Source organism: Chelonoidis abingdonii, chromosome 1 (genome assembly GCF_003597395.2).
Source record: "Chelonoidis abingdonii isolate Lonesome George chromosome 1, CheloAbing_2.0, whole genome shotgun sequence".
In the NCBI taxonomy this organism is placed as follows: domain Eukaryota; kingdom Metazoa; phylum Chordata; order Testudines; family Testudinidae; genus Chelonoidis; species Chelonoidis abingdonii.
This window is the reverse complement of record NC_133769.1, coordinates 96150818-96178684: the sequence shown is the minus strand read 5'-3', so window position 1 is coordinate 96178684 and position 27867 is coordinate 96150818. Positions and strand designations below refer to the sequence as shown.

General features: G+C 47.0%; 1 protein-coding gene across 2 annotated transcripts; it reads left to right on the top strand.

The window, feature by feature from the left end:
• Nucleotides 1-27867, top strand: SEPTIN3 (septin 3). 2 transcript variants are annotated; one of them, XM_032787081.2, is made up of 10 exons: nt 1-245; nt 14520-14711; nt 15048-15176; nt 15600-15681; nt 16877-17014; nt 17524-17641; nt 18697-18792; nt 21664-21760; nt 22211-22262; nt 24920-27867. In XM_032787081.2, the coding sequence occupies exons 1-10, from the start codon at nt 236-238 to the stop codon at nt 25053-25055; spliced, it is 1050 nt and encodes a 349-aa protein (XP_032642972.1). In that variant the 5' UTR covers nt 1-235; the 3' UTR covers nt 25056-27867. The 2 variants fall into 2 exon arrangements, with proteins under 2 accessions (XP_032642972.1, XP_032642968.1); XM_032787077.2 differs by having other exon boundaries at nt 2-245; nt 21661-21760.

Genomic DNA, 27867 nt, shown 5'->3' with positions numbered 1-27867 from the left:
CAGGGATGTTTAATATTCAGGTCACATGATATGACCATGGCAGCGGCAGCAGCAGCAGCATCCCTGCTTATCTGAAACATCTAGTGGAGGAGAGAAAAAAAGAGAGAGAAGGAGAAAGTGAGAAAGAAAAGCAGAACCTCTGAGCCAGCCACACTGCACCGGTGTCAGGAGAGAAAAGTGCGTGTGGTAGGGGAAGCCACCGCTCGGGAGCATATTTACAGACAAAGAAAGATTCATGTTCAAAGGTAGGTGGTCCATTCTGATGCTTGCACACTGGCATGGTTTTGTCAGGGCTCAGGGATGCTGGAGGGATCCCCTGATGTTGCCGGCATATCGCTTCCCACACACGCACACACACAGAATGGTGACTTGCCAGTGCTGCAGAGAGAAGAGAGAGTGTTTTCTTTATGCCTTTTTCCTCTCGATGGCAAAATTCTGGTGTCCAGGAGAAAGCAGGGCGGTTGGGCTGGTAATGGTGAATAGCAGTCACCAAGGCTGCTCTGAAGGAGGGAAATAACCCCAGAGGCTGGCCCAGGGGTGGGAGAAACCGCAAGCTGCTTTGTAGCTGGCTTGGCCAGTGTCGACTGCAGATGGTTGCGCGCTGGGCAATAGGAATGTCCTGTTCTAATCCCCAAGCATCCAAATGGGACTCAGTGAGCAGGCAAGGAAACCCAGACATGGATGAGGGCCCTTAGGCTGACATGGGATTGGAAACTCATATTCCTGGGCCCCAAGGCAGAGCACTCTCCAGGCTGCCTCGTGGCACAACTGTGCAACAAACCCTTTGGGACATGAGGGTGGGAGACAGAGTGCAGCCAAGAGCTTGGGGGCTCTGGGGAGATTGGCAGCATGGGGACGAGAGGTTTGTGCTGATGTGGGGCTGAGGGACAGACATGGGAGAGCATAGCTTCCTCCTGAGGACTGACCCAGCAGTAGGACATGATCCAGAGGAATGCCCCAATGGTGAGATCTTAGAGACACAAGGTGGGTGAGGTAATATCTTGTACTGAACCAACTTCAGTTGGTGAGAGAGACAAACGTTGGCGCTTACACAGAGCTTTTCTTCAGGTCAGACCTGTCAGAGCATGGGACAGCTTTCTAAGGGAGCCCCATCACTGGAGCCATTTCAACCTAGAGAATCGAGAACCCTCTTGCTGCAGCTGAGGTGGAGGGGGGGGAAATGACTTAATAGTTCTTCCTCCTTTCTAGTTTCTGTATTTTCAGTGAGGCTTCAGCGTGCTAGATTTCACTGCAGATTGGAGAGAGATGGGCTATAGTCTAGCCCCAGTACACCAGGTGGTTCTTAGAGGCATGTTAAGGAAGGCTGCCTTTGGGGAGAATGTAGCAGTCACAAAGAGCTGGGATAAGTCTCTGTCCCACTCAAGATACCCTTCTTCTTAGTAGGGGGATGGGGGGAATAAACTGATTTGTGGCCTCCTAGTCTAATGATTTAGATTGGCTTGTCCTGCACTATAAATTGTTTGTATTGTGGAATAAATGGCCCCCTGGGAACCCTGGGACCTAGATAAAGATGAAAGGCATCTCTTCTAAAGCTTAGACAAGTGAGAAAAAATGATTAACTATGACATTTCTCTAGGTCTGAATTAAGGACTGTTAATGTCTGCAAACCACATGGAGATTTGGCTTAAACAATAGCCACTTGTTTTTCCAGGGGCAAACACTGATGCGTGGCAGGCCAGATTCTGATGTGCACACTGAGACCCCTTTGTTCCACCCTGGCAGTGTAAAAGGAGCCTTAAAGTGTATGTAGGTGTAGTTGTGTTGCCAGGGCAGTGCAAGGGAGCTGTAGTGTAAATGGGCATCTGGACTATTGGGAGCTTTGCCCTTGGCTTCAGTGTCAGGATCAGGCCCTTATTGAGTGGCAGGAGATACACAGAAAAGCTATAGCTGTAGTGCCTGAATAGGAAATAGCAGTTTGTTCCTAGAGGCTGGATTCTTTGTGGTTGAATGTTTCCACCCCTCACTCCTTTTGCCATTCAGACAAAGAACAGGAAGGGGTGAGGGGGATAAGGAGCCTTTCATATCTAGGTTACTGGTTCTAATCTTCCCCCGGGGCAGTGATGACTGAAAGTCCTTATCATCTGATCTCCATTCAGCAGCCTATGTGTAATGAGTTTGTGGGGCCACATCCAGCTTTGGGTGGCTGCTGTAAATATAATATTAATGAAGCTGAATAGTAGCAGTCACTATTATTCATTATTAGCACTTACATAGTGCTGTTCAGCCATAGAGCTTACTGTGTTTTAAGTGTCACGGTCACAGGGCTAGCTGCACCTCAGTTCCCTTTCCGGTCACTTTGAGTGCACCCCCTCAGCGTTCAGCCTTGTGCCCTTATTTATTCTTGAGGGGCATCTTGCAATTCTCCCACTCTTGGACCAGGATCTGGGTACAACACCCCGTCACTATACAGGTCTGACTGGACACCTGCATCTCTTCCCTTGGGGAATCATTGCTATAGTGACAAACAGCCTTCTTATAACAACCATAGGTGCCAGCTTTCTCCGGTGCCCTTGGGTGCCCGTGCCTGCCTCCACCCTTTTCCCCGCCCCTGGCCCTGCTTTGACTCCACCCCATCCCTGCCCCTGGCCCTGCCCCCATTCCAACCCCATCCGCAAAGTCTCTGCCCTAACTCTGCCCCCTCTCTCCCCCTATTAGATCCCTTCCCCAAATCCCCACCCCGGCCCCACCTCTTCCCCCAGCGCACTGCGTTCCCACTCCCCCCTACTCCCTGCCCTGCAAATCAGCTGTTTCTCAGGTCAAGCACTAGGGGGTGGGGAGCAGGATGCGGCAGCACGCTTGCGGAGGAAGGAGAGGTAAGCTGGAGCAGGGGGACAGGGTGGGGCCACGGGGAGCTGCCAGTGGGAGCTGAGCACCCACTATTTTTTTTCTGTGGGTGCTCCAGCCCCGGAGCACCCACGGAGTCGGCGCCTATGATAACAACTATGTTTATTAGGCGTCTCTCACCAACAGAGTCTCCCCCACCTTGCCTCTCTCTGTTTATTAGCACATGGAACTGTCAGAGTCAGAGTCAGGCCTCACAATGTGTCACACCAAAGCGCTCTGCTAATACACTCAGATACGGTGTGAGTGCCACGCAAGGCTTAACTACTTTATTTATACAGATAAAAAGGGCGGGAATGTAACAAGATAACAAAGGGAACAGAACTGATAAGTGTACCTGAGGCTAGACACACATATCTCATTTCCTTATTAACTCTTACCAGTCTCCTGCTAATGTCCCACCATTAGCTTAAGTGCACCCACTGTTCCATACCTTAATGTTTCTCTTCCGGACAACTTTATTTCAACATTCCTCACTCCTGCTTAAAGGAACATACAGCATTTCTTTAATCCATTCTACTTTTACAATCTAATTCATTCTACTTTCACAGAACAAAGCATTAGAAAAAAGGATGTAAAACAGAGCGTCAGCGTGTACATTTGGTCTCATCTAAGCCTATACTTCACTGCCAATTGAATGAAAGAGGCTTCCTCCCCCTTGAGTTCCAGAAAAGAACAGACCCAACTTCCGTTTTGTTGGGAAGCCAAGGAACTCTTGAAAGCCAGGCTGGATCCAGCTTGTGTCTCAGGGCTTGTCTACACAGGGACAGTCAGGAAAGCTAAGGTGAACTAACATAAGGTGTGAAGTTAAAGCACATTAGTTCAAGTGCATTTAGTTCCTGTGTGGATGCTCTCATTCGGAAGGAAAGTGGCCTTGCTCCTCTGTAGCTTAATCCACAGTGAACTAAGACCACTTTCCTATTCACATTAGGACAATCCCAGTTAGCAGGGATGTCTAGTCCCCTGCTGCAGCTCAGGAACAAGGTGCAGTGGCAGCACTTTGTGGGCTCAGAGACAGCAACATGTTATTGGGGAGCATCTTGGTGAGGACTGAAGGGCCTTGGCAGAGCTGCAGGGATGCCCATGACTTGGGATATCAAGGAGAAGGATTAGCAGGTTAAGCAAAAGGAGTAGGAGAGCAGGCTGATTGAGCTCTGAATGTTTCATCTGATATCTGGACTTTTCTGGCTGGCAACAGCTTTGAGAAAGCTGGAAAAAGACAACAGCAGCCTTAAGGGATGCTTTGTCAGCATAAAAATCACAAAGTAGTTGTGATGTGCAGAAGAGTGACTTCCAGCTGAGAAAATCTCAGCTCACCAGCTATTGCCTCAACCTTGGGGCTACTGCAGCCTCTCTTTTGTATAAGGAGATGAGAATTGCTAGGCTGCATCAGACCAGTGGTCTATCCAGCCTCCTGTCCACCCTGCACACCGGACTAATGTTGGATGCTCCAGAGGAAGGGGCAAATAACTTATAATGCACCTCCTCAGTTTAGAAAAGCAGGGAAAAGTGATTTCTTCCCGACAGCCCTTTCCCCTGCAGGCAAGGACTGGATGAAGGCTAAATGGATCTCAGATCCACCAAATGTTTGGGTTTCTCTTCCCCATGAAAGCTGTAGGAGGCTGTGTGGGCTGGAGCACAGGACTAAGCATCAGGAATCCACGAGTCCTGATCCTGCCTTTCCACTGACTCACTTGGCAAGTCATGTGAGGGACTTTTCAAAGGGCTCCTATGGGTGCTCTGGAGAAGACTTGGGACCTCAGACAAAAGGGGTGTTTTCAAAGCAGAGTGTGGGCAGTGCCAGTTCCTTGAAAATCTGCTCTCGGCACTGGGTGCCTAAACTACATTGGGTGCTCAGGTTCAGCCTGGGGTTATCAAAACCTCACTGCAATATGATGCTTGGCTCTCTGGCCACAGCTATTATCCCTGGCTTGGAATGTCCTTGTCTCCCTCCCTGCCCTCCCAGCTCCAAGGTTCACTCAAGACATTTCTGTAATCCTCTTATGAGGTGCCCATGGCCTGCTGTGACAGCACAATGACATCAGCAATACTAGCCAATCAGGGCCCTCACTAGGCTCCCAGGTTGGAACTAGGCGTAGAGCTGGTCAAAAGTTGGAATTTCTTGTTTGCAGGAAAAGTTGACATTTTGAAATGTCTTTTCTTCTGATCTGGAATCAAAACCAAATATTTTTGAAATTTCCCACAAGACAGAAAATCTGAAAAATGTCAGTTCTGGGAAATTTGAATTTTTGAATTTTGTTTCCAAATTTCCTTTTTATTTTTATTTTATTTAAAGTTTTTTTCATTGTTATAGCTTTATTATTTATGCGTTCAATCATGCCATGTCGGTAGTAATATGCATTCGTACAGGCATGTTATAATCTGACATCATAGCTGAAACTTTCAAAGTGTTGCACTGTTTCATTTCAACACAAAGAGGAGTCACTTTGCTCGAGAAGAGCAGAGGTTCTAATCAGTACTAAGTAGCAGCTGCCGTTAATGAGTTTAAAAATAAAATAAAAATAAAATATTTAAACTATAGTATGATGTCATACCATGACACGTATATCCAGACACCTCTTTCACCTTGTCAGCCTCAGTGTTTCTCCCTCTGGCAGGGGGATGGGATGAGGGAGCTGGAGTAGATCAATCCTGCTCTGCAGGTTTTTAATTCTTAACTTTGGTTTATTCACAGTATTTACAAGGTGGGCCTCAGGGCTGGCCTGAGTAGTTCACGTAAAAAAAACCCACAATACAAAAGAAATACATTTCTTGCCTCCACCTGAGCACTGCTTTGTTGTGAAGGCCTCTGGTGGCCAGCACTTCCCAAAATGTAGGGGAAACATTGAGTTTACTTCTAGAGAGGGGAACAGTTGTCCGCCTTTTCTCCCTGCTGCCACTTGTTTCTTTCTCTTCCCATTTCACTGGAAAGGGGATGTTAAAAGGTACAAGTGGCCCCTAACTGGACTCAAGTGTCTCTAACCTGAGGTAACCTTTTTTCAGTTCCTAAGAACTTCACCATTCTAAGACGGATATATCTGCTTTCCACCACTCTTACAGCAGGGTTGGATGGCAGGGTGTGTGAGTGGCTGCGGAGGTGGGCAGGGCTACTCCAGTTCCAATCCCTGCGAGGGAGGGTACTGGTGCTCAATCAGCTAGTCCTGTCCATCATGAATAGGCATCGGCTCAACACCCTGGTCCCAGCCCTGGGATTCCATTCATCTTTTTTTTCTGTCCAGGAGATATGCAAGAGTCTTCAAGAGCACATTTCAAAAGCTTTGATTTTCTTCTCAGCAACTTTGATTTTCTTCTCAGAAGCTGGTTCTAGAGTTCTTTTGGCCAGGACTGCACTGGGTCTCTGCAGGGGTTCCCCATCTCCCCCTGGAGGAGGGAGGACAGGGCCTGACATTCCTGAGCACTCAGGTCCATGTCTTCCGCTTCTAGACCCTGCAGAGACTCCTCTATGGTACAGGTACTCCGGCTTGGAGCACATTGGCATATGTCTTTCTGTGCCACTTCCAAGGGCTCTACTATGACTGGCAGCTCCTTTATTTCCATCCAAGAGATCTTCCAGGAGATCTCTCTGAGCTGCCGATCTTCTACCAGAACCTTCTCCGGACCTGGAAGCTGGTTTTGATGACCAGGTCCGTGGCAGCTACCAAGGGGGTAGATCTCCTTGCAGAGCTCCTGCTACACAATCCCTAACTTCGTGTGCAGGTGGTGGAGTTCCAGAGACTGGTTCTGGCAGAAGTTACCAGAGTTGGAGACCTCCTGGACTACGACCAGGGAGACTGGGTGGATTCCCTGATGCTCACTCAGCGCATGGGGCTCTCCATCCTTCATAGCCCCCGGCGTGTACTTCAGGAGGTGAGGGCAGCCTTACTGCCCACTGCTCGGGTTTACCTTGACCGGGTCCAGTGGGAGGGTACTCCTCGTCCACCCTGTACCCTGGGCCCGCTGGACCTTTCCATCAGGTCCCTGCCCCATGAGTCCCCCTGGCTGTCCCACCCATACACCATGACCCGGCTGCACGATTTGCAGCCAGTTCACTTCTGGACCATGCCAAGGAAACATCTGTACATGCTCATGCTTCACATCCTTCATTTCCTCAGCCTCGTGTCCCGCCCTGATACGAAGTGGCGGGACCTATTGCAACCTGTTAAGAGTGAGGAACCCCAGTGGGCCAGACTATATTCCACTCTAGTCCTAAGGCCTGCCAGGGATATCACTTGGTTGCTCCTCCACAGAGCTGTGAGCATGGGCATGTACTTCAAACAGTTCACCCCTGTCCCTGACGCCTGCCCCTTTTGTGGCATGAGGGAGACCCTGGTGCACGTATACCTGGAATGTGCCAGGTTGCAGCTCCTGTTCTGGCTCCTTCTGAACATCCTTTTACATTTCTGGCTGCACTTTTCCCCTCACCTTTTCATATACACACACTCTATCCGTGACCCCATAAAGTTGCAGGACCTCCTTGTCAACCTCCTTCTGGCAATAGCCAAAGCAGCCATCTACAATACCAGGGAGAGGAGGTTGGCTGATGGGTTTCTTTGTGACTGTGGGATCTATTTCTGGTCCTCTCTCCGTTCATATATCCGGGCAGAGTTCCTCTGGGCAGCGTCCGCTGGCTCCCTTGACACCTTCGAGGAGCAGTGAGCACTGTCCAGGCTTCTCTGCTCGATGTCCCCTTCAGGTTCCCTTTCTTTGACCCTTTGACCTTCACACCTGCCCCTGTTACATTTTTGGTTTCCCCCTGTAATTATTTGAGTTCCTAGACCTTGTGGATCCTCCCCTAAGGCTGTGGAACCCAATAGGACCACTCTCACAGCTGCCAGGTCTGACTTTGTCAGCAATAGTGCAAATTATTATATTATGCACTGTTCCACCGGCATGTCATGAAATAATGTAACCATAAAAATAAAATGCAAATGGAAAAAAAAAGAAACAAAATGTCAAAATGCAGAACCAAAAATTACAAGTTACAAAACAACATTTTTCCAGAATGAAAATATTTTCACTTCAAAATATTTTTTCTGCAAGAATTTTCATTGGAATCTACACATTTTTTTATATATATTTTGATTTTTGACAAAAGCAGCTTTTGTGTCAGAAAATGGTTTTGATGGAAATTTTCCAACTAGCTTTGATTGGGAGCTCAGGGGGCTTTCCGAGGGGTGTTTGGTTACCCCAAAGATGTAGTGGGGACACATGGGGGTCAGTCTTAGGTTTGGGTCAATATTTTCATTAATGATTTTGATCATGGATGGAGAACATGCTTGTAGATGACCCCAAATTGGAAGGGATTTCAAGCTCTTTGGAGGACAGGATTAGATTTCAAAATGAACTTGACAAATTGGAGAATTGGTCTTAATTCAACAAGATGAAATTCAATAAAGATGAGTGCAAAGTACATCGCTAAGGAGGGGAAAATTAAGTGCACAACTACAAACTGAGGAATAACTGGCTGGGTGGTAGTACTGGATTTGGGAGTTATAGTGGATCTCAAATTGAATATGAGTCAGTAATGTGATGCAGCTGTGAAAAAGGCTAATATTATGGGGTTTATTAAATAGAGTGTTATATGAAAGACACAGGAGGTAATTGGCCAATCTTCTTGGCACTGGTGAGGCCTCAGCTGGAGTAATATGTTCAGTTCTGGGCACCACACTTTTGGAAAGATGTGGACAAATTGAAGAGAGTCCAGTGGAGAGCAACAAAAATGATAAAAGTTTTAAAAAACTTGACCTGGGATGAAAAGTTTTTTAAAAAGGGCATGTTTAGTCTTGAGGAAAGAAGACTATGGGGAGACGTGTTAACAGTCTTCAGATATATTTTGGGCTGTTATAAAGAGGACAGTGATCCATGTTCACTGAAGGGAGGACAAGAAGTAATGGACTTCATCTGCAGCAAGGGAGATTTAGGTTAGATCTCAGGAAAATCTTTCCAACGGCTTCCAAGAGAGGTTGTGGTAGCACCATCATTGGAGGTTTTTAAAAACAGGCTGGATAAAGACCTGTCAGGGATGGTCTAGGTTCAGTTAGTCCTACCACAGTGCAGGGGGCTGGAATTGAAGACTTCTTGAGGTCCCTTCCAGCACCACATTTCTATGATGCTATAAGCATACGCATGGCATAGGTACAATTTCTATTTCTTAGAAGGAGCATTGTCTTCCGTGCGTAGGGTGACCAGATGTCCTGATTTTATAGGGACAGGCCCGATATTCAGGGCTTTGTCTTATAAAAGCACTTATTACCCCCCACCCCTGCCCTGATTTTTCACACTTGCTCTCTAGTCCGTGCATGCCCACCCTTTGGAAATTACTCTTCTTTAAAGAGTCTCAGGTAGGACACTCAAACATTGACACACGCCCCCTACATCACTGCCACTTTTGAACTTTTGGCCTTAGGGCTTGTCTGCACAGGGAAATTTATCAGCGTGGTTGTGGTGGTATAATTATGTAGCCATAGTTATAACTAAAGGCTCTGTTTATGTCATGGAAGTCATGGAATCCCTGACTTCCAGAGACCTCCAGTGACATTTTCTGCTTCAGCCCCAGGGACTGCAGGACTCTGGAGCTGACAGCCAGCCCGCCCCTGGCAGGGTTCCAGCGACAGCAGTGACAAGCAACAGGGAACCCCCTGCAAAGTTCCAGCAACTGGTGACAGACTCCTGAAGGGACCTTCCTCAGGTTCCAGCGATGGGTGACAGATTCACTTGGGGGGGGGAAGGGGGGCGCCTCAGGCAAGCGGCTGGAGTGTCCCATTTTCTCTTTGGGAAATATGGTCACCTTGCAGTTCCCAGCCACCAAGGGCAAAGGGGGGACCCCACAGCTCCCAGCCACCACAGTGATGGGGGGAACCATGGAGCCGCAGCAACAAAAGTCACAGACAGGTCATGGCTTCTGTGAATTTTTGTTTATTGCGTATGACCTGTCCATGACTTTGACTAAAAATAACCATGACAATTTATTTATAAATTTATACTGGTATAGTTATGCCAGTAAATTTCTCTGTGTGGAGAATCCCTTAATGTTTGTACAGTGCTTTGAATGAGGAAATGTTAAGCAGTTTCTCAGTCACCCAGACCAGCTCTTCCTCTCAGACCATCTCTGTCTTGAAACACTCCTTGAAATTCTTCCTATCCATCACTCCTTCTGACCCTGTACACTTATTTTTGCTGCAGCCCATGATGTTGGTCATTGGTGCCTCTGGCCCATGGCATGGTGTGTGGGCCCCAGATGTCTCCTCCTCCAGAAGCAGTGGCTGCAACATGCCAAATGGTAGTCATGCCACAAAACTGCTCACTTGCCACTTTGGATTGCCTGCTTCCTCAGGTGTGGCTGGGGCAGTGGAGAGCAGAGGAAACAAGAGGTGTGAGGGATTGATTTAAAGGGATAATCTGTCATTTATTATTTAGATTGGAGGAGTGCCCACAATGTGCTGAATGCTTTGCAAAGGCCAGACAAAGGAAGACACTGCCCCTGCCCTGGAAAGCTGGCAATCTAAAAACATACAAGCGAAGTGAGTGGAGTGGTGATAGGACAACAGCTTACAAGGATCATGACTGTTGTTGTTTTTTAAAATAAACATACTAAATTCTTCCGCTTCCCTTCCAAATTCAACCCTTATGCATTTCCCCCATACTGATTCCCAGCGCGAGTTCCAGTGTGCATACACTCCTCCATCCCAGCAATCCCACCTGCCAGTCAGACTCCTTCCCTCCATGCATGTGAGCAATTCATTAATGAGATAAATCAGTAATTTAGAGAAGCAGATGATTTACTATCCCAAGCAGAGCTTTCTCTAACCCAATAAAGAAAAAGAGCCAGAGACTCCATGAAACCCAGTAAGGATTTCACTATTGTCTATCTCTTTTACATGGAAGATGGGGGAGAGAGAGATTGAGTCAGCTAGCTTCTTTCTTTATAAGCACTGCAGAAGTAGCGGGTCTTCAAGAGTACTAGAAATGAGAAGATAGTGGCCTTGTGGACCAGCTGAGAAGAGGGCGTTCATGCCTTGTGGAGAGGGTGGTATGGAAGGAAGCACACAGATGTATGTGAGGGGGCAGACATTCCAAGAGGTGGTGGTGCTGAGGCAGTGGTGAAAGTAGAATTAATTTCGTACCAGTATGCTGCACCAGCTAAAATGGGGAGGCACGTGACCTCCTCATGTGACTCTGCCCCACTCCCAGTCTGGGCCCTGTGCTCTCCCCCTCCCCTCCCCATGATCCATCCCATGCTACCTGGCAGGGGGAGAAGAGGATGCTCTGTCCTCCTCCCCCTTTGCCGGAGACTTCTCAACCACAGGGCTCTATGGAACTGTAGTGGCAAAAGGAGCAGACAGCGGCCCCACACCGGCAGCTCCTCCGGCACAGCTGTACCACCCCCAACCCTGCCCTCCAGTGGGGCTGCTGTACAGACCCGGACAGGAGACACAGGCACACAGCTGCGTGAAAGGGCTGGGGAGGGTACAGCATGCTGGAGGAGTTGCTGGTGGCCCCACATTCTGCTTCTCCTATTTCTTTCCAGCAGCAGAGAATCCTGTGGCACCGTATAGACTAACAGACATTTTGGATCATGAGCTTTCGTGGGTGAATACGGAAAAGGATAAATGGACACAAATCAGATATTAGGAATGGCAATATACAAAAACCTGTAGGAGAGCACTTCAACCTCCCTGGCCAACACTATAGCAGACCTTAAGGTGGCCATCCTGCAGCAAAAAAACCGGACCGACTTCAAAGAACTGCTGAGCTTCAATTCATCTGCAATTTTCACCATCAGCTCAGGTTGAACAAAGACTGTGATGGCTGCCCTACAGAACAGTTTTCCGCCTTGGTTTTCACACCTCAACTGCTAACAGGGCCTCATCCTCCCTGATTGAACACTCGTATCTCTAGCTTGCTTGAGCATATATTACTGCCCTGGAATTTCACTACATTCATCTGCGAAGTGGTATTCACCCACAAAGCTCATGTGATCCAAAACATCTGTTAGTCTATAAGGTGCCACAGGATTCTCTGCTGCTTTTACAGATTCAGACTAACACGGCTACCCCTCTGATACTATGTCTTTCCAGTACGCCATACAGGCTATAAGTAGCTTACTGGTACAGCGGACCGAACCGGACCGCCCTACTTGCACCAGTGTGCTAAGGTCAGATAATCCGAGTGGCTGTGTTTTGGTATGGGCTGGAAAGGTACAAGTGGGTGTCAGGCTGGCCAGGGAGAAGGAGGTTACGGTAACCCAAAGAGGCGATGATGAAGGCCTGGACAAGAATTTTAGCTGGGTGGACAGAGAGAAGAGTTCAGATCTTAGAAATTTGTGGGATCCTGCCTGGATGTGTGGGCTGAGAGAGAGGGAAGTGATGAAATAATGACAACACCTTGCACTTTCCTTGTCCCTTTCATCTGAGGTCCTCAAAGTGCTTAACAAACGCTAATGAGGCCTCATGATGTTCCTGTGAGATAGGTACTATTAGCCCCATTTTTGGCTGAGCTTGCGAGGCTCTACACTGAACTTCTCTGTCTGTCTGTCTATAACATGACCATATTGAATACTGCATCCGATCACTTTCCTAGTGTCAGGAAGGTTCTAGAGAGAGAAGGTGGGTGAGATAATATCTGTTATTGGACCAACTTCTCACTTTGGCTCTCTAATATCCTGGGACCAACCCGGCTACAATACCATATACAACAAGGCGTGTCCAAGGCATCCATGGCCAGAAGCCTGATTAACTTTGTTGAAAATCAGAAAAACCAAAAGCAATGGAGAAGGCACAGAGCCCCTGGCATCTGGTTAGCAGAGCTACATCTTCAGCCACTTCTGTGTTAGCTGATGGCAGCCATTAACCCCTTCCAGCATAACAATACCCCTCCTCTCAGCTCTGCCCATCACCCCAATACTGTGTAAAAATGCTGACACCCTGAAAGAGAAAGAAAGAAGAAGAAGAATGTCTACACTGCTGTGTATATCGGGATAACTATGGTGTTTAGGGGTGTGAAAAAAACATCCCCGAGTGACGTAAGTTACATCCACATAAGCCCCTGTGTGGACAGCACTATGTCAGCAGAAGAGCTTCTCCCACCAACATAGCTACCACCGCTTGCTGGAGGTGGATTAATTATGTCACTGGGAGAGCTCTCTCCCACTGGCATAGAGCGGCTACTTGAGAGACCTTACAGCGGCACAGCTGCATTGGTACGGCTGCGCCACTGTAAGCTCTCTAGTGTAGACATGGCTGGGAGGGACCTTCGACCTTAGTCCATCCCGTGCTTTGCTGCACTTTAGGCTGCCCACGTTTGCCATCCTTGCCTGTCAATTGCCCTTCTTTCTAAATGTTCCTGTTTCATGTTGAGGTGCTTGATGTTGTTCAGAACTGTTCATTTCCATGTTATTCGCGGTCTTCCTCTCTTTCTTCTTGCGTTTCCTGGCTTCCATTCAAGGGCGGTATTTGGTAAGCGTTCTTTTTCCATTCTCAGCACATGTCCGAGCCACTGATGTCTTCTTTTATAGATTATTTGTGAGAGGGTGCCTTGTCCAGTCACTTTTCTGACTTCTTCATTCATCTTCCTATCTCTATATGTTATTCCCAGTATTCCTCTCAGACATTAGTGATGAAACATATCCAGCTTTTGCATAGCTTTCTTGGTAAGTTGCCATGTCTCACTGCTATATGTTGTGATGGCGATAACAATTGCTTTGTACATGTTCAGTGTAGGGACTCTTCCTACCAGACACATTCAAAAAACTGAACGTGGCTGGTAGGAAGAGTCCCTGAAATAGAAGGGGATTGGAGGGTGGCACAGGGAATCTGTGGGGGGGATGGATGGATACAAGGAGCCACTGGGGTGCAGTGAGCTCTGCCTACATTAGCTACAAAGAGAGTAACCCCATATAGTTACTCTGGGCAAGTCACTTAACAGGCACAGAGAGGTTAAGTGACTTGCCCAGAGACATGCGGTGAGTCTATAGATGAGTAAGAAATAGAAGCTGGATCTCTGGCTTCCCACGCTCCTGCTCTGATAATTAGCCTGCACACTCAGTCTCTCCTTAAAAGAACGAGAAAGTGACAGGTAAGGAGGGCTATGATAGCAGAAATAGGGTGTTATATTTAGGTAGGGCCGCCTTTTCAAAAGTGCTCCTGGATTTTGGGTGCCTTCATTGTCGAGTACCCACAATTAGGGAACACTTGAAAATGTAGCCCTACATATTAAAAACCATATGGTTAAACCCGCAAGACCATCTAGCAGCAGGAAACGTAGACAGAGCGAATGTACGTTGCTGAGAGCCAGTTTTCAACCTGATGTTGACGGGGCTGATTCCGGGGACATTTCTAGGTCAAAGGGGAGAGCATTCCACAGCCCTGGAGCCACAGAGGCAATGAGACAGACATTTTCCCTCCTGTCCCCCCTGCACATGCCATGCTCTAGGGGTCCCATCCCTTGAAACTCCCAGGATGCAATGGTGTATAACATGGAGCCAGAGCCCCAGAAAGTTAACTGTCCAGTGGGGGCCGTAAAGCTCAGATCTGTAACCTAATTCATGCCCAGCAAGCAGCCAGTGAAACACACATCCGAGACCCAGCACCAGAGAAAGGCAGAGGGAGATACTAGCGGTGCCACCTGAATGACAGTTCTCCCCGCTTTCTCCTGGGCAGGGTCAGCAGACAACAAGATTGAGGCAGCTATGTCTGAGTTGGTGCCGGAGCCCCGGCAAAAACCAGCAGTGCCAATGAAACCTGTTGGCATTAACTCTAACCTGCTGGGCTACATTGGGATCGACACCATCATTGAGCAGATGCGCAAGAAGACCATGAAGACTGGCTTTGACTTCAACATCATGGTTGTAGGTAGGAGGGGTCATCAAGGCTTACGGAGCCTTTGGAGGGCATAGAGAGAAACTTTGCTGGGCTTTGACTTCACTCTCACAGCCACAAGTACAAGAGGTTATAAGGGTACAGGGGATCATTGGGAGTATGGGTGAAGGACAGATGCTTTAATATCAGGCCATGCCTAGTTCCAGTAGATCCCTAGTCCCTGTCCTTGTGACTTTCCCTTAAGGTCCTTATGAAGGGCAAGAAGATCCCGCACACCCAACCTGGCAACTTCCCTGGTTTAAGTTCTTCAGCGTATTGTCAGGGCACAGCTGTGGTAAATGCTACATTCTGCCCCTTTATGTTTATCAGGTCAAAGTGGGCTGGGGAAATCAACACTGGTGAACACTCTCTTCAAATCCCAAGTTAGCCGCAAGTCTTCAGGCTGGAACCGTGAGGAGAAGATCCCTAAGACAGTGGAGATCAAAGCCATTGGGCATGGTAAGAACCAGGAAAAGTATCCTGAGGACCATCAGTACTGGCTGAAAGAGCGTAGGGAGTGCTAGTGTCTTAGAACAGTCCTGTCAAGGACCTTTTACTAGGGCTGGATGGAAAACCAGAATTCATGATTTAGCTCCACATTTGAGATGAAACCGAGACCTTTCCAAATTTTTGAGAGAGGGAGAGAGAGACCCTGACTCACTCCTGACTAGCCAGTAGCCTAGTGGTTAGGGCACTCATCTGGGAAGTGGGAGATCTAGGTTCAAAGTCCCTGCTCTGAAAGAGGCACTACTGTCTCTCCCTTGCTTCTGTGGTGGTGGAAAGGGCAGAACGTCATTGTTCCCCCAAAGTGTGTCATGGAAGCCTACACAGAGAAGCCAATCTCGAAGGAGATCATAAGGTCTTTTCTGCTTTCTTCCCCAGTCATTGAAGAAGGCGGTGTCAAGATGAAACTGACGGTAATTGACACCCCAGGGTTTGGTGACCAGATCAACAATGAGAATTGGTGAGTGTCTGACTTCCCCATCTATCTTCCCCGACTCTCTGTTTGCCTTTTCGGTGGTTGACCTACACATAGGGCTGGGGATACAGAAGAGTCATCACCCAGCATGGTCCACGCTCTGAGATGGACCCTGCCCTTGGAACACAGTAAACAGGTCGGTATGTGTTCAGCTCCAGGCTGAGTCAGCGCAGCAGAATGGGATGTTGGTGTTCCTTCTGATTCAGTTCTGAACCAGTCCCCAGCATGGGACTGGGGGTGCTCTGTGACTCCAGCTGTTTTCTTTCATAAAAGATGGATTGGTTACAGATCTCATAGTAAATCTGAGAAGAATAAAGGTGTTAGAGTAGCATCCTGCCAAACTCCAATCTGGATAATAGTATTCGGGGATTCCAAAGGGGTGTGATATTATTCTTCTCTTCCTCACTTGAGGCCTGATCCAAAGCCCATTGACATCAGTGGAAATATTCCTATTGCCTTCAATGGGCTTTGGATCAGGCCCACATACTGCTGTGAAATGTTGCTGTGAATTGTTAAACTGCCAACACATTCCGCTCCAGAGGTGGCTGCACTTCAGTGGCAGGTGACATGATTCTTATATACACAGCTTATAAAGTGTTTGGGATCCTACTAGATGAAAGAAGCTCAGGAAATGTTAAATCCTTATCATTATTATTTCATTTATTTTACTTAAGCATACACATGCTATAAAAGAGTGCCTATCACTATGCTCTAGGGCCCTAGGCATAATTTAAAAACTTAAAATTCACACCTCAAGTGTAATTTTGATGCAGCAGTGCAGTCAGTATAATCCACTACCAGCAAACCAGTCAACGCAATCTTCTCAAGTCCCCCTACCAGTCCAACAGTGTCCCCCACCCGGCTTGCAATCCCCTGCTCCCCTCCCCCCTGCCCAAATTCAGCAGATTCTGCCTATTTTGGATCAGAGTAAGGCAAATTCCAAAGTCACGGGGGGCCCTCACAGAGAATGCCCTGCCAGCAGCCACTTTCTACATATGCTACTGAGTCTTCAGCTTGAGCACCTCTGCTGATCAATAACCCTGGCAGGATATGATCAGGCTAATGGATGATACCCTCCCACCCTGTAAACCCTCTTAGTTCCTGTAAGTGCCAGAGGCACTGTATGTATGAAGCATGAGGAAGAAAGGTGCCTCTCTCTCTCTCTCTCTGACCTTTACAGCTGGGAGCCCATTGAGAAATACATCAATGAGCAATATGAAAAATTCCTGAAAGAGGAAGTGAATATTGCAAGGAAGAAACGAATCCCAGACACGAGAGTCCACTGCTGCCTCTACTTCATCTCCCCCACGGGTCACTCGTATGTATCGCGCTGCTGACTGCTTCATCTCTCCCACTCATCACTTATATATATATCCTATCTCATCTATATCTTACTGCACCTCTACTTTAGCTCCCCCTATGGCCCAGTCATATGTATCTCACTATTCCCTCTTAATGTCCTCTACGAGTCTCTCCCGGTATCCTACCCTACGCATCACTCCTACATACATCCCACTCTGCCTCTTTCATCTCTCCCATGGGTCATGCGTAGGAATCTCACTGTTGTTTAACTTTTCCCTACTGGTCTGGACACTGGGAAGGCTGTACAGAAAAGCATTAGAATGAGATAGACAAGCCAGCTCTCCCCATAGGTATTTTTTTCTAGGCATTGAGTGAGGAGGAAGGAGGAGAAGAGATCTAATGGGAGCATTTCTTGGGGGATATGCAGGAGAGCTCTCCTGGACTCTGGGAGAGGGAAAAGTGGAGCCAGCTTTAAGGGTGATGTGGTAAAATGACTCTCACGTATTCCTTTTTCCCGGGCTGCAGCTTGCGACCCCTGGACCTAGAGTTCATGAAACATCTCAGCAAAGTAGTAAACATCATCCCTGTTATCGCTAAGGCAGACACCATGACCCTGGAAGAGAAGACTGAGTTCAAACAAAGGGTGAGTACCACCACGCCTGTGTGGAACGAGTCTTTCCCAGCCTCACCTGTCCTGGCAGGAAGGTGGGAAAGGTGGTTGTATCCTTCAGACTGGGATTATATTGCCTTGACCACTCAGATATCCTGGTGTTTCCCCTCATGGTTCGGAACAGCACTCAGCTGCTGCCATGGGATACAATATTGGATTCTCCTCCACTGACAGAGTCCAGCTATCGTGGAACCTTAAAACAGGACCTGGTTCTGTGTCAATGTGAGGTGTGCGCGATGATCTGGGTGTGCTCATATGACAGAAGATTGCCTAAATTGTTCAGACTAATATGGGGAAGGCGACCTTTCCAGCTGGTAGGATATCACAGCAATTCAGCTCTTTCCAAAGTTGCTGTACATTCCTGACAATATGACCTTATCCAAGAACACACTTGTCCTTTAAATGAACCTTCCCAAAACATGTGCCCACAGCGGGTCAGAGCCGATATTAGCATGTATCTGTGCTAGTGAACTCTACCTCTGAACTCAGACTAATCGATAGGAGAATGTACCTTCCTAGCCCAAATGAGCCTAAGGAAATGGTCAACTAAGACCACAAAGAATAATGCTGAATGGTCTGCTAGGGGTACCACAATGGAGAATTAAAAATGAGTGGATCTTCTGGTGAACTGAAATCTACTCACCCTGGGCAAAAACTAACTGATGGGATGCATCTATTGTGGCAGAACAGCTGTTTCTATGCTGAAGTATCTCAAAGGCATCTGTCACAGTGATGGCAAGGGTTTCACATCTGTGCTGTGACCTGCCCAAATGTGTTTCTGCTGATTCCTGTTGCGACTGGGTTAATAATCCTTCATAACCCTGACCCATGGGGCCAGTGAATAAAATCCAATCTCTTGCCAGCACTGCTGTGTGTCACAACTGTATCACACACTCCTTCAGGAGTATTCCCTGCAGGCGCCTTCCCTTTGAGAATGGTGCAGAAGGAATGTAACACCACTGCACCCTGCTCTCAGCCATAATTCAATACTTGCACTGATTTTTACTTTCCAATGTTTCCCTACCTAGGTGCGCAAAGAATTGGAGGTGAATGGGATCGAGTTTTACCCCCAGAAAGAGTTTGATGAGGACCTGGAGGATAAAACAGAGAATGACAAAATCAGGGTAGGACATACCATATCATGAGAGAGTACTGAGGAGTGGCTAGATTTCACTGAGTGCAGAATGGAGACAAATCACTCTAGTTCTCAAAGTGCTTTGAGATCCTTGGATGAAAGATGCTATAATGCAAAGGATTATTATTACTGTTTATATCCAGTAGGGAGGATGGGTTCTTTTATCCTTTCTAATTTAATTTGCATTGTCTCCGTTCATTATCACCATACAGTGCTGTGATTGCTGAATTGAAGAGGACTGTTTGTTTCACTTCATCTTGCTGGACGCTGGGTTTGGGCTGCGTTTCACTTCCCATGTGAGCTGTTGCTATTTAAGCCCAGCTTGTTCTCAGCTTGACCCCTCAAACTCTTATTTGTGGGAGTCTCCCAAGTAAAAATTTGATCATATTTTCCCTTCATGTCAATCATCATTGCAGTCATCTCCTGTAGAAATGCTGGGAATATCTGCAGACCAACCTCTAGGAAGCTGGGGACATCTGCAGAAGACATGTAGGGCTTTTCTTTTTGGGGGTTTATGAATTTCACTTGCAGGGGGGTTATTTTTAGCAATTTTTGAGTTTTGTGTAGATGTCAAAAATCAGTGGTTTTGCGGATTTCTCTATGTATATATTTGGGCTTTGCAGAAGTAGATTTTTTATTTTTTCATAATTTTGATGGATAATATCAGAGTTTATTTTTAAGCATTTTTTTCAATTAAAATTTTCACAGTGGGTGAAATTGAGGTGCTGGTCAGATGATACGGAAGATAGGACAATAATTATTTAATGACAGTAGATGTTGAGATGCAAAAAGTTAAAGATTTATAACTGTTCAAACACAAATTGTCAATATCACGTCAAATATATGAAAAGTAAATATCCTTAAATCAAACCCTAGTAAATTCTCAAGCAGCATTTTTTTTACTTTGTCTATCTGTAAATTTCAATTATTATCAGAGGAAATAGTTTTCATCAGTTTATGTGTCCCTTAAATTGATGTTTACCTACTTTTACCAATAAAAATCTAATTCTTCCATGCCTATACATATTTGTGATACAGCATGGCCAGAGGGCAGCAGGAGAGGGTTAGAAGGGAGACTTATCCTCTGTGAGGGGAAGAAAGTTTGCTATAGATTGACTAGAGCACCTGACGCCAATTAGAGAACCCGCAGTCAGTCATATGATAAAAAACCCCTGCTTCAAGTGGAAAACAGTGGATGCCTGGGGGACTTCCTGTATAGCAAACATTAGATACGGTAAAAGGGTTTCACAGTCTTTTCCATCCTGCTACCACCTTCCGGATCATACTTTTAAGGGTACGATTAAACCGCTTGACCAGTCCATCTGTTTGTGGATGGTAGACTGAGGTCCGTATGGCCTGGATGTGGAGTAGGGCGCACAAGTCCTTCATTAATTTTCACATGAAAAGGGTTCCTTGGTCTGTCAGGATCTCCTTAGGGATGACCACTCTGGCAAAAACCTGTAGTAGTTCTTTTGCTATTGCCTTGGATGTGGGGTTTCTTTGGATATCGCGTGGCGTAGTCAAGGATGACTAGTACGTTTCGGTGGCCCCGTGCCGATCTTTCCAGTGGGCCCACTATGTCCATGGCTATCCTCTCAAAAGGGACTTCAATAACAGGCAAAGGTCCTAATGGGGCCCGCAAGTAAGGTCGGGGGCTATACCCCAGGAATGGACAGCTAGCTGAGGTTGAAAGCACCACTCAACTTGGGTGACAGAGTTTTGTGTGTGGAAGGGAGGAGAGTTAGGGGCAATACCTGAGTAAAAGGCCAAGTTAACTCTGCAGTGGAGACAAACTCCCTGAGTGCATCTCCTCAGGTGATAGGTACGGGCAAAAGGCCTATCTTGGAGTTGGAATCATGTGATTCTTCCATTCTGAGCCTGGGACGTGGGCACAGTGCTCCATGTATAGCAACCTCTTATCACCCAGTGATACAGTGACCTGCAGCCTCTTTAAAACAACATATAGTTAATGGAATGGGGCGTTAGAGAAAAAAAGTAGGATTTTAAAATAACAAACAGCCTATCTGCAAGTCTGTCCTACCTAGAGTCCTACCATCCCATACTGGTAGGCCCAAAACCTAGGTAGGCCTAGCTTCTTCAGACACCCCCATGGGTTCCTGTGTCTGAGTCTTTTCAATCTTGTGCACTCCCTTGCAGCTCCAAGACAGTGTTCTTGTTAACACCCCCCCCCCCCCACACGCACACACTCCCGAGCTCTTTGTCTTGCAGGAGGCTTGGTCAAGTGTTGGTGGCTTTTGCCCCCCAGTTGAGAAAGTTTCATACCCTGGCAGGAGACTGAGTTAGAGTTGTCACAGCAAACAGTTCTGGCATTGTCCCTTTAGGACTGATAGGTGACCATCTTGAGCCATTTCCTCTTTCCTTCTGGGAACCACCCCAAAGAGACCCCTGGGGAGAAATACTTACACCAAAATATGAGTGCAGCAAACGCCAGGTCAAGGTCAGGCCAGCATACAGTATTAATAAATGATTTTAGAGAGCTCCATATTAATCACTCCTAAGATTCAAAAATGCCTGCCACATTTGAAGACTCACCCAGAACAATACTGCACCCATCTGCAGAACCCATGGAATCCCTGGGAACCTCTGCAGGCTCAGCTCTGGCAACAGCTGTAAACAACCGTTGAAATGCTAGGGATATTGTCATAGTCTGCAGTGGCCAGTCATTGGATGGTCATTGGCAGTGAGTGCCTCTTGTCCTGCAGAAGACCGTACGCTGGAGGGAAGAGGGTAACGGGGAAGGGTGGAGAGAGAGGAATGGTATTACGGCCCATATCTCATTGTTGTCTAGTGCGCAGAGGAACAGCTTGACTAGGCCTGTCTACCTGTCTATCTCCAGCAGGAAAGCATGCCGTTTGCAGTGGTGGGCAGCGACAAGGAATACCAAGTAAATGGCAAAAGAATCCTGGGCAGGAAAACTCCCTGGGGTGTCATTGAAGGTAAACAGGTCCATCCTTCTGAGATGGATGTATCTACCTGGGCTTAGGCATGCAAAGCTCCAGGTATGCGGCAGAGGTACCCCTCGCACATATAGTTAAACATATTTTTTAATCAAAATAAAATAAAGATATTTTCAAACACCTCTGCTGAGGGGAATTGGAGCTACCACTGTGGTATCACCAACTGGCAGGGTATTGCTGCCACTCTAGAGTATAAAAGGTGCCACGTTGTGGCCCATGAGGTCACTTCACTTTTCAAGTGAACCCTCCCTCGTGGTTTTAAGAACTGATAAGCCCAATAGACTGCATGTTATGCACATATAGCACTATATGCCCTGTTTGAAATATAACATCTGTGCCTGTCTGCCCACTGCCTTGACAACCATCCGATGCGCTGTACTAATGAAGGATTTTTTTAACACCTCATTTCTCAATTTTCTCTGTTTACAGTGGAAAACCTCAATCACTGTGAATTTGCCCTACTTCGAGACTTTGTCATCAGGTGAGGCCAGTGGTTATGCAACTGTTTATTCCTGATGAGAAGGGCTACAGTACTTATTGAACGGACTTTCAGATAGAATTTCCTAGTGACAAAAGCCATGATAATGGAACAGTCTCCAAACAGATGAAAGTCATATTTCTTGTGACAATTCAATATGGGCTGACTACTGTAGGGAACAATCTTAAATTAACTAATTAACTCGCTGATCTTTAATGTCTATGATTGCTATGCCAACAAGGGGACGAGTTGTGATGGTGTTTGGGTGATGTGGATGGCCTGTGTGACAAGGAACTGGAGTGAGACCCTCCCTCATGCCCCATTATGCAAATACACAATAGACGGGAACACTTTTTAGTTGCTCCTGACTTAGGGCTGAGTTGGAATCAGTGACAAAGAGGGAAAGTCTTTTTAGTCCATTCCCAATCCCCAGACCATATAGTCCCCAATCCCCAGAACATAAAAAGCTCCATATCCCCAATCTCCAGTTCCCCTAAGTTCATACATGGATTGAAGCCCTTTCAGGAGAACTGACATCTGTCCGAAATTCTGTGGGCAAGTCCCATAGTTTGAAGGCGTTGGAACTATAGGTGCCAGGGGTGCTGCCGCATCCCTTGGCTTGAAGTGGTTTCCATCATATCCAGAGTTTACAGTTTGGTTCAATGGCTCTCAGCATCCCCACTATACAAATTGTTTCAGCACCCCTGTCAGGGTTCCTTCCCTAATCTGAACTCTGGGGCACAGATGTAGGGACCCACATGAAAGCCTCCTAAGCTTATTTCTATCAGCTTACGTTAAAACCTGGTACGCTGCCACCACCAAGTGATTTACCAAGAAACAGGGAAAGGACCACTTGGAGTTCCTCTTCCCCCAAAATATCACCCCAAGCCCTTACACCCCCTTTCCTGGGGAGGTTTGAGAACAATATCCTAACCAATTGGTTACAAAATGATCAAAGACCCAAACCCCTGGGTCTTTGGACAACGGAAAAATCAGTCAGGTTCTTAAAAGAAGGATTTTATTAAAAAGAAAAGGTAAAAATCATCTCTGTAAAATCAGGATGGAAAATAACTTTACAGGGTAATCAGATTCAAAGAGCCCAGAGGAACCCTCTCTAGCCTTAGGTTCAAAGTTACAACAAAATAGGGATACCTCCCTCTAGCAAAGGTAAAATTCACAAGTTGAGAAAACAAAGATAAACTAATACACTTTGCCTGGATGTTACTTACAAGTGTGAAATATGAGAGACTTGTTCAGAAAGATTTGGAGAACATGGATTGATGTCCAGTCCCTCTTAGTCCCAAGAACGAACACCATCAAAACAAAGAGCACAAAAAAAAGCCTTCCTCTCCTGCCCCCCAAGATTTGAAAGTATCTTGTCCTCTTATTGGTCCTTTGGGTCAAGTGTCAGCCAGGTTACCTGAGCTTCTTAACCCTTTACAGGTAAAAGGATTTTGGTGTCTCTGGCAGGGGCGGCTCTATGTATTTTGCTGCCCCAAGCACAGCAGTCAGGCAGCTTTCAGCAGCATGCCTGCTGGAGGTCTGCTGATAAAGTGGATTCGGTGGCATGCCTGCAGGAGGTCCGCTGGTCCCATGACTTCAGCATACCCGCCACCGAATTACCGCCAAAACTGGAGGACCAGTGGACCTCCCACAGGCATGCTGTCAAAAGCCGCCTGACTGCCACCCTCACGGTGACTGGCACGCTGCCCCCCACGACTTGTTGCCCCAGGCACGGGCTTGCTGCACTGGTGCCTGGAGCCACCCCTGGCCTCAGGCCAGGAGGGATTTTATAGTATTGTATACAGGAAGGTTGTTACCCTTCTCTTTATAGCTATGACAACCCCTGTTTGAAGGTAATCTCTATGCCCTATAGAGTAACAAGGTAGGGTTTTTTTAAGAAGCCCAATGTAAATGTACATCAAAGTTAAAAACCAGTCCCCTGTACGCTTCCTGTTGTCATGGTGTTTTGGCATCTGAGAGTGATGAAACCTCAGATTGTGACACAGTGATGTCATGGTGACATCACAATATTGCATTGTTTGTCCCTCACAACAAATTTCTAATGCTGGTACCACCTAGCTGTCATTGTTGGACTTTCCCCAAATCTTTCAATAAAAGGTGGTCAAAACCCAGGCGTTTTCTGGGCGTCAGTGACTTGTTGGAAGGACTTGTGGCTGTGGGGACTCTTCCAGGGGAGCTGGTGACGACAGCTCAGCTACTGTGGGCTCCACTGCACTACTGACCAAATGCATCATGGGGAAGTTTTATCTTCTTTGACGCATCATGTATTAACTGGTGCTGGAAGATTGATGAACCAGTTGTCTTAACTGATACAACAGAATGCAAAATAGCTGACTCAATGGACCATCGATTGATCTGATCTGGTGTAGCAGGAGACAGCATATTGCACTGATGAGGCCAATGATCTGAGCCAGTGTGACATATCCTATGTGTCTATTTTATTTTGCTTACTGATGCAATTTCAACTGGCTAATGTATTATGGCCTCCATAAAAAATGAATATCTTGTTCATTGGCCAGCCAGACTGGAGAAACCATCCCATTTATCTTAGAAAATAAAATAGACCCAGAAAGAATAACGTTGACCCAGCTGATTATTTTTCTTATCCTCCTTCTGTCTCCCTCTGCCTCCTGCAGGACCCACCTCCAAGACCTAAAAGAAGTGACGCACAACATCCACTATGAGACTTACAGGGCCAAGCGGCTGAATGACAACGGGGGGCTCCCCCCAGTGACCACCGAGACAGAGGAGAACCACGAAAGTAATCTGTGAATCACTCCTCCCACTGTCTCGATATTACAACCCGTCCCAGCTACCCTTGACTTTACTGTAGGCCTGTCTCCAAAGCATGTGGCACATCCTCTGTGTATGTATGGGAGAAGGAGCGGGGTCGTACCTTTCTCCTTCCTAGAATGTCGTCAATCATGTTTTTTTGCACAGCAGGCTGTCTGTTGTCTTCCCCTTTCTCGTGTTCTGTGGTTCAGTTGCATGTCTTGGTTGTGGGAAGTAGTGGAGGGAATGCTGGGAGATTTGATTTCTGGGGTTTGGGGTGTTTGGGGAGGATGACTTGATTCTGTGTATGCACATTTGAAAAGCATAGAAAGACTCCAAGGACAGACAGATTGGTCAATGAGCACAGTGCCTTCTGAATGGCGGTGGCATCGGAGAGTGGAGTTCCCTGGTGTGGATGGGGAAGGTAGGCGGTTGATTAGGGGGAGTGATAGGTGGCTATGGCATATCCCCTTTTCTCACTGAGGCCTGTTAAGAAAGGGAAGTGGTGGGGAGTTAGTGGTAATTTGTGGCTGGGAGGAGAGTATATTATATTTTCCAGTCCACGTTCTAACTGGAAGATGGGTGGTGGTGGGAAGTGAGAACAAATTAGATCTTGGACCTTAGGGTTTCATTGTAAGATCTAAAAGCTGTTGTTTTACCTTCCCATCACAGGTGTCTGGGAGGGGAGAGACAACGAAAAATCAGGAACACTAATTGAGGGACAAATCGTGAGGTCTTCACTCAGGGCTATGGTGACCAGACAGCAAGTGTGAAAAATCGGGACAGAGGGTGTGGTGTAATAGGAGCCTATATAAGAAAAAGACCCCAAAATAGGGACTGTCCTTATAAAATCAGGACTTCTGGTCACCCTACTCAGGGCCAAATAGTGGCATTTAACCACTGCCCTGGAATTGGCAGGGTGTCTCCCTGCCCCAGCAGGCAGGGGGCCTGGATAGGCTGCCCCATCTTCTAGGATACTTCAGCTTGCGGCCCCCAATGTGCTCGGCCCATGTTGCAAACCAGTGCAAAGGGTGAGGAGAACAGGCCCAGGCATAGCTCTATTGCTTCCCTTCCTGTGGGGCAACATACACCTGCTGGGACACAGCAGAGGGACAGGCCCTGCACTCTCCTGCAATTGCGAATGCCCCTTGCACGACACACAGGGTAGGCTCCTTGTGTAATCATCCATGTAAGGGCCACCCATAAGCTGGCCCCCAGGAGTTTACTCAGGCAGAACTCTCAACGAAGCAAATGGGCCAAGCCCTGAGTCCTCACTCAGTTTTTACCCAGTATTTACTTGGACAAACTTGTCTCTGAAACCATGGGAGACGTGCCTAAGTAAAAAAATGAATGAGGGCCTTGGAATGTGCCCTAGAGTTAATCACTTGAAACTATGCCGATACCAGTAAGCATGGGTTGCACGTACTAATGTGAACATGAGACCATCCCTTCTTCTTTCCCTAGCACAAAGAGCTGGGTTCACTGGAACTAGCTCATGGACAAACTGGGCAGAATTTTGGCTGGCCTGCTGGACTCAGATCAAGTGATCCCCTCTACACCCACCAGTTCTCGGCACACTCTCACTAGTTAGTTATTGAGGACATCAGAGGATGTGTAGGGGGGAGAAATATGTGCTAAGGGAGGGTAAACGAGAAGGGAAAAGGGACGTTGGCAGCAGAGAGGAAATCATCTTTCCCAGGACTGGAGCGAGTTTCCACACAAGAATACCTCCTAATTCTGTTGGGAAACATCATGGGATCCCTTTATCTGCTGTATAGGATTCTGCTTTCAGGGAAGTAGGAGAGAAAAATACATGACCCTTGCCCCCTTGGCCAGGGCCACCCACTTTTGACATAGTGCTTGATACCAGTCCTTGAGCAAGTGAGAACTGTGGATACCTTATGAGGTTCCTTGCAGATTTTCCACACTGGGAACTTTTCCACTGGCTTACCCTGGGGTCCAGAGCCTCTACCGTGCTTTTAGATCCTTTGGGATGAAATGTGGGCATTATAGAGATGTAAAGTTCATATCTTATTTAATTGCTTTATGAAGAAATGCTTTTTAATCCCCTGGATTTCTTGCACTAGGGATCCCTTTCCCTTCCTAGTCACAGCTATATCATTCTCCAGCTGTCAAACAAATGTGGTCAGTCTCTGCACAACTTCCAGATGCGAATCACGACTGCTTTATCAGTTTCCCCCTCTGATCTTCCAGGAGACGGCCTGGTACTTGATTAAGGGACTTATCTCTCTCTCAGCACTGAGCCTGAGCCCTAGATTAGGGGTAGATGTAGTCACTGAATGGTTATACCAGTTTTCTTAACACTAAGGCCTCTACTTTGTATTTTACCTGTGAAGAACAGCATTACATAAGAACGGCCCTATGACAGATGAACGGTCCATCTAGCCCAGTATCCTGTATTCCAACAGCGGCCACTGCCAAGGGCCCCAGAGGGAATGAACAGTGACCCATCCCCTGTTGCTCATTCCCAGCTTCTGGCAAACAGGCTAAGGACACCATTCCTGCCCATCCTGGCTAATAGCTATTGATGGAGTATCCTCCAATAATTTATCTAGTTCTTTTTTGAATCCTGTTATGATCTTGGACATCACAACATCCTCTGGCAAGGAGTTCCACTGGTTGACTGTGCGTTGTGTGAAGAAATACTTCCTTTTATTTGTTTTAAACCTGCTGCCTATTAATTTCATTTGGTGACCCCTAGTTCTTGTGTTATGAGAAGTAGTAAACAACACTTCCTTATCTACTTTCTCTACACCAGTCATGATTTTATAGACCTCAATCATATCTCCCC

Excerpts from the sequence above, each read along its gene's own strand:
- SEPTIN3 (XM_032787077.2), top strand. Across the intron at positions 15,682-16,876 it reads CAGATCAACAATGAGAATTG|CTGGGAGCCCATTGAGAAAT; the intron begins GTGAGTGTCTGA and ends TGACCTTTACAG. Across the intron at positions 18,793-21,660 it reads CAGAGAATGACAAAATCAGG|CAGGAAAGCATGCCGTTTGC; the intron begins GTAGGACATACC and ends GTCTATCTCCAG.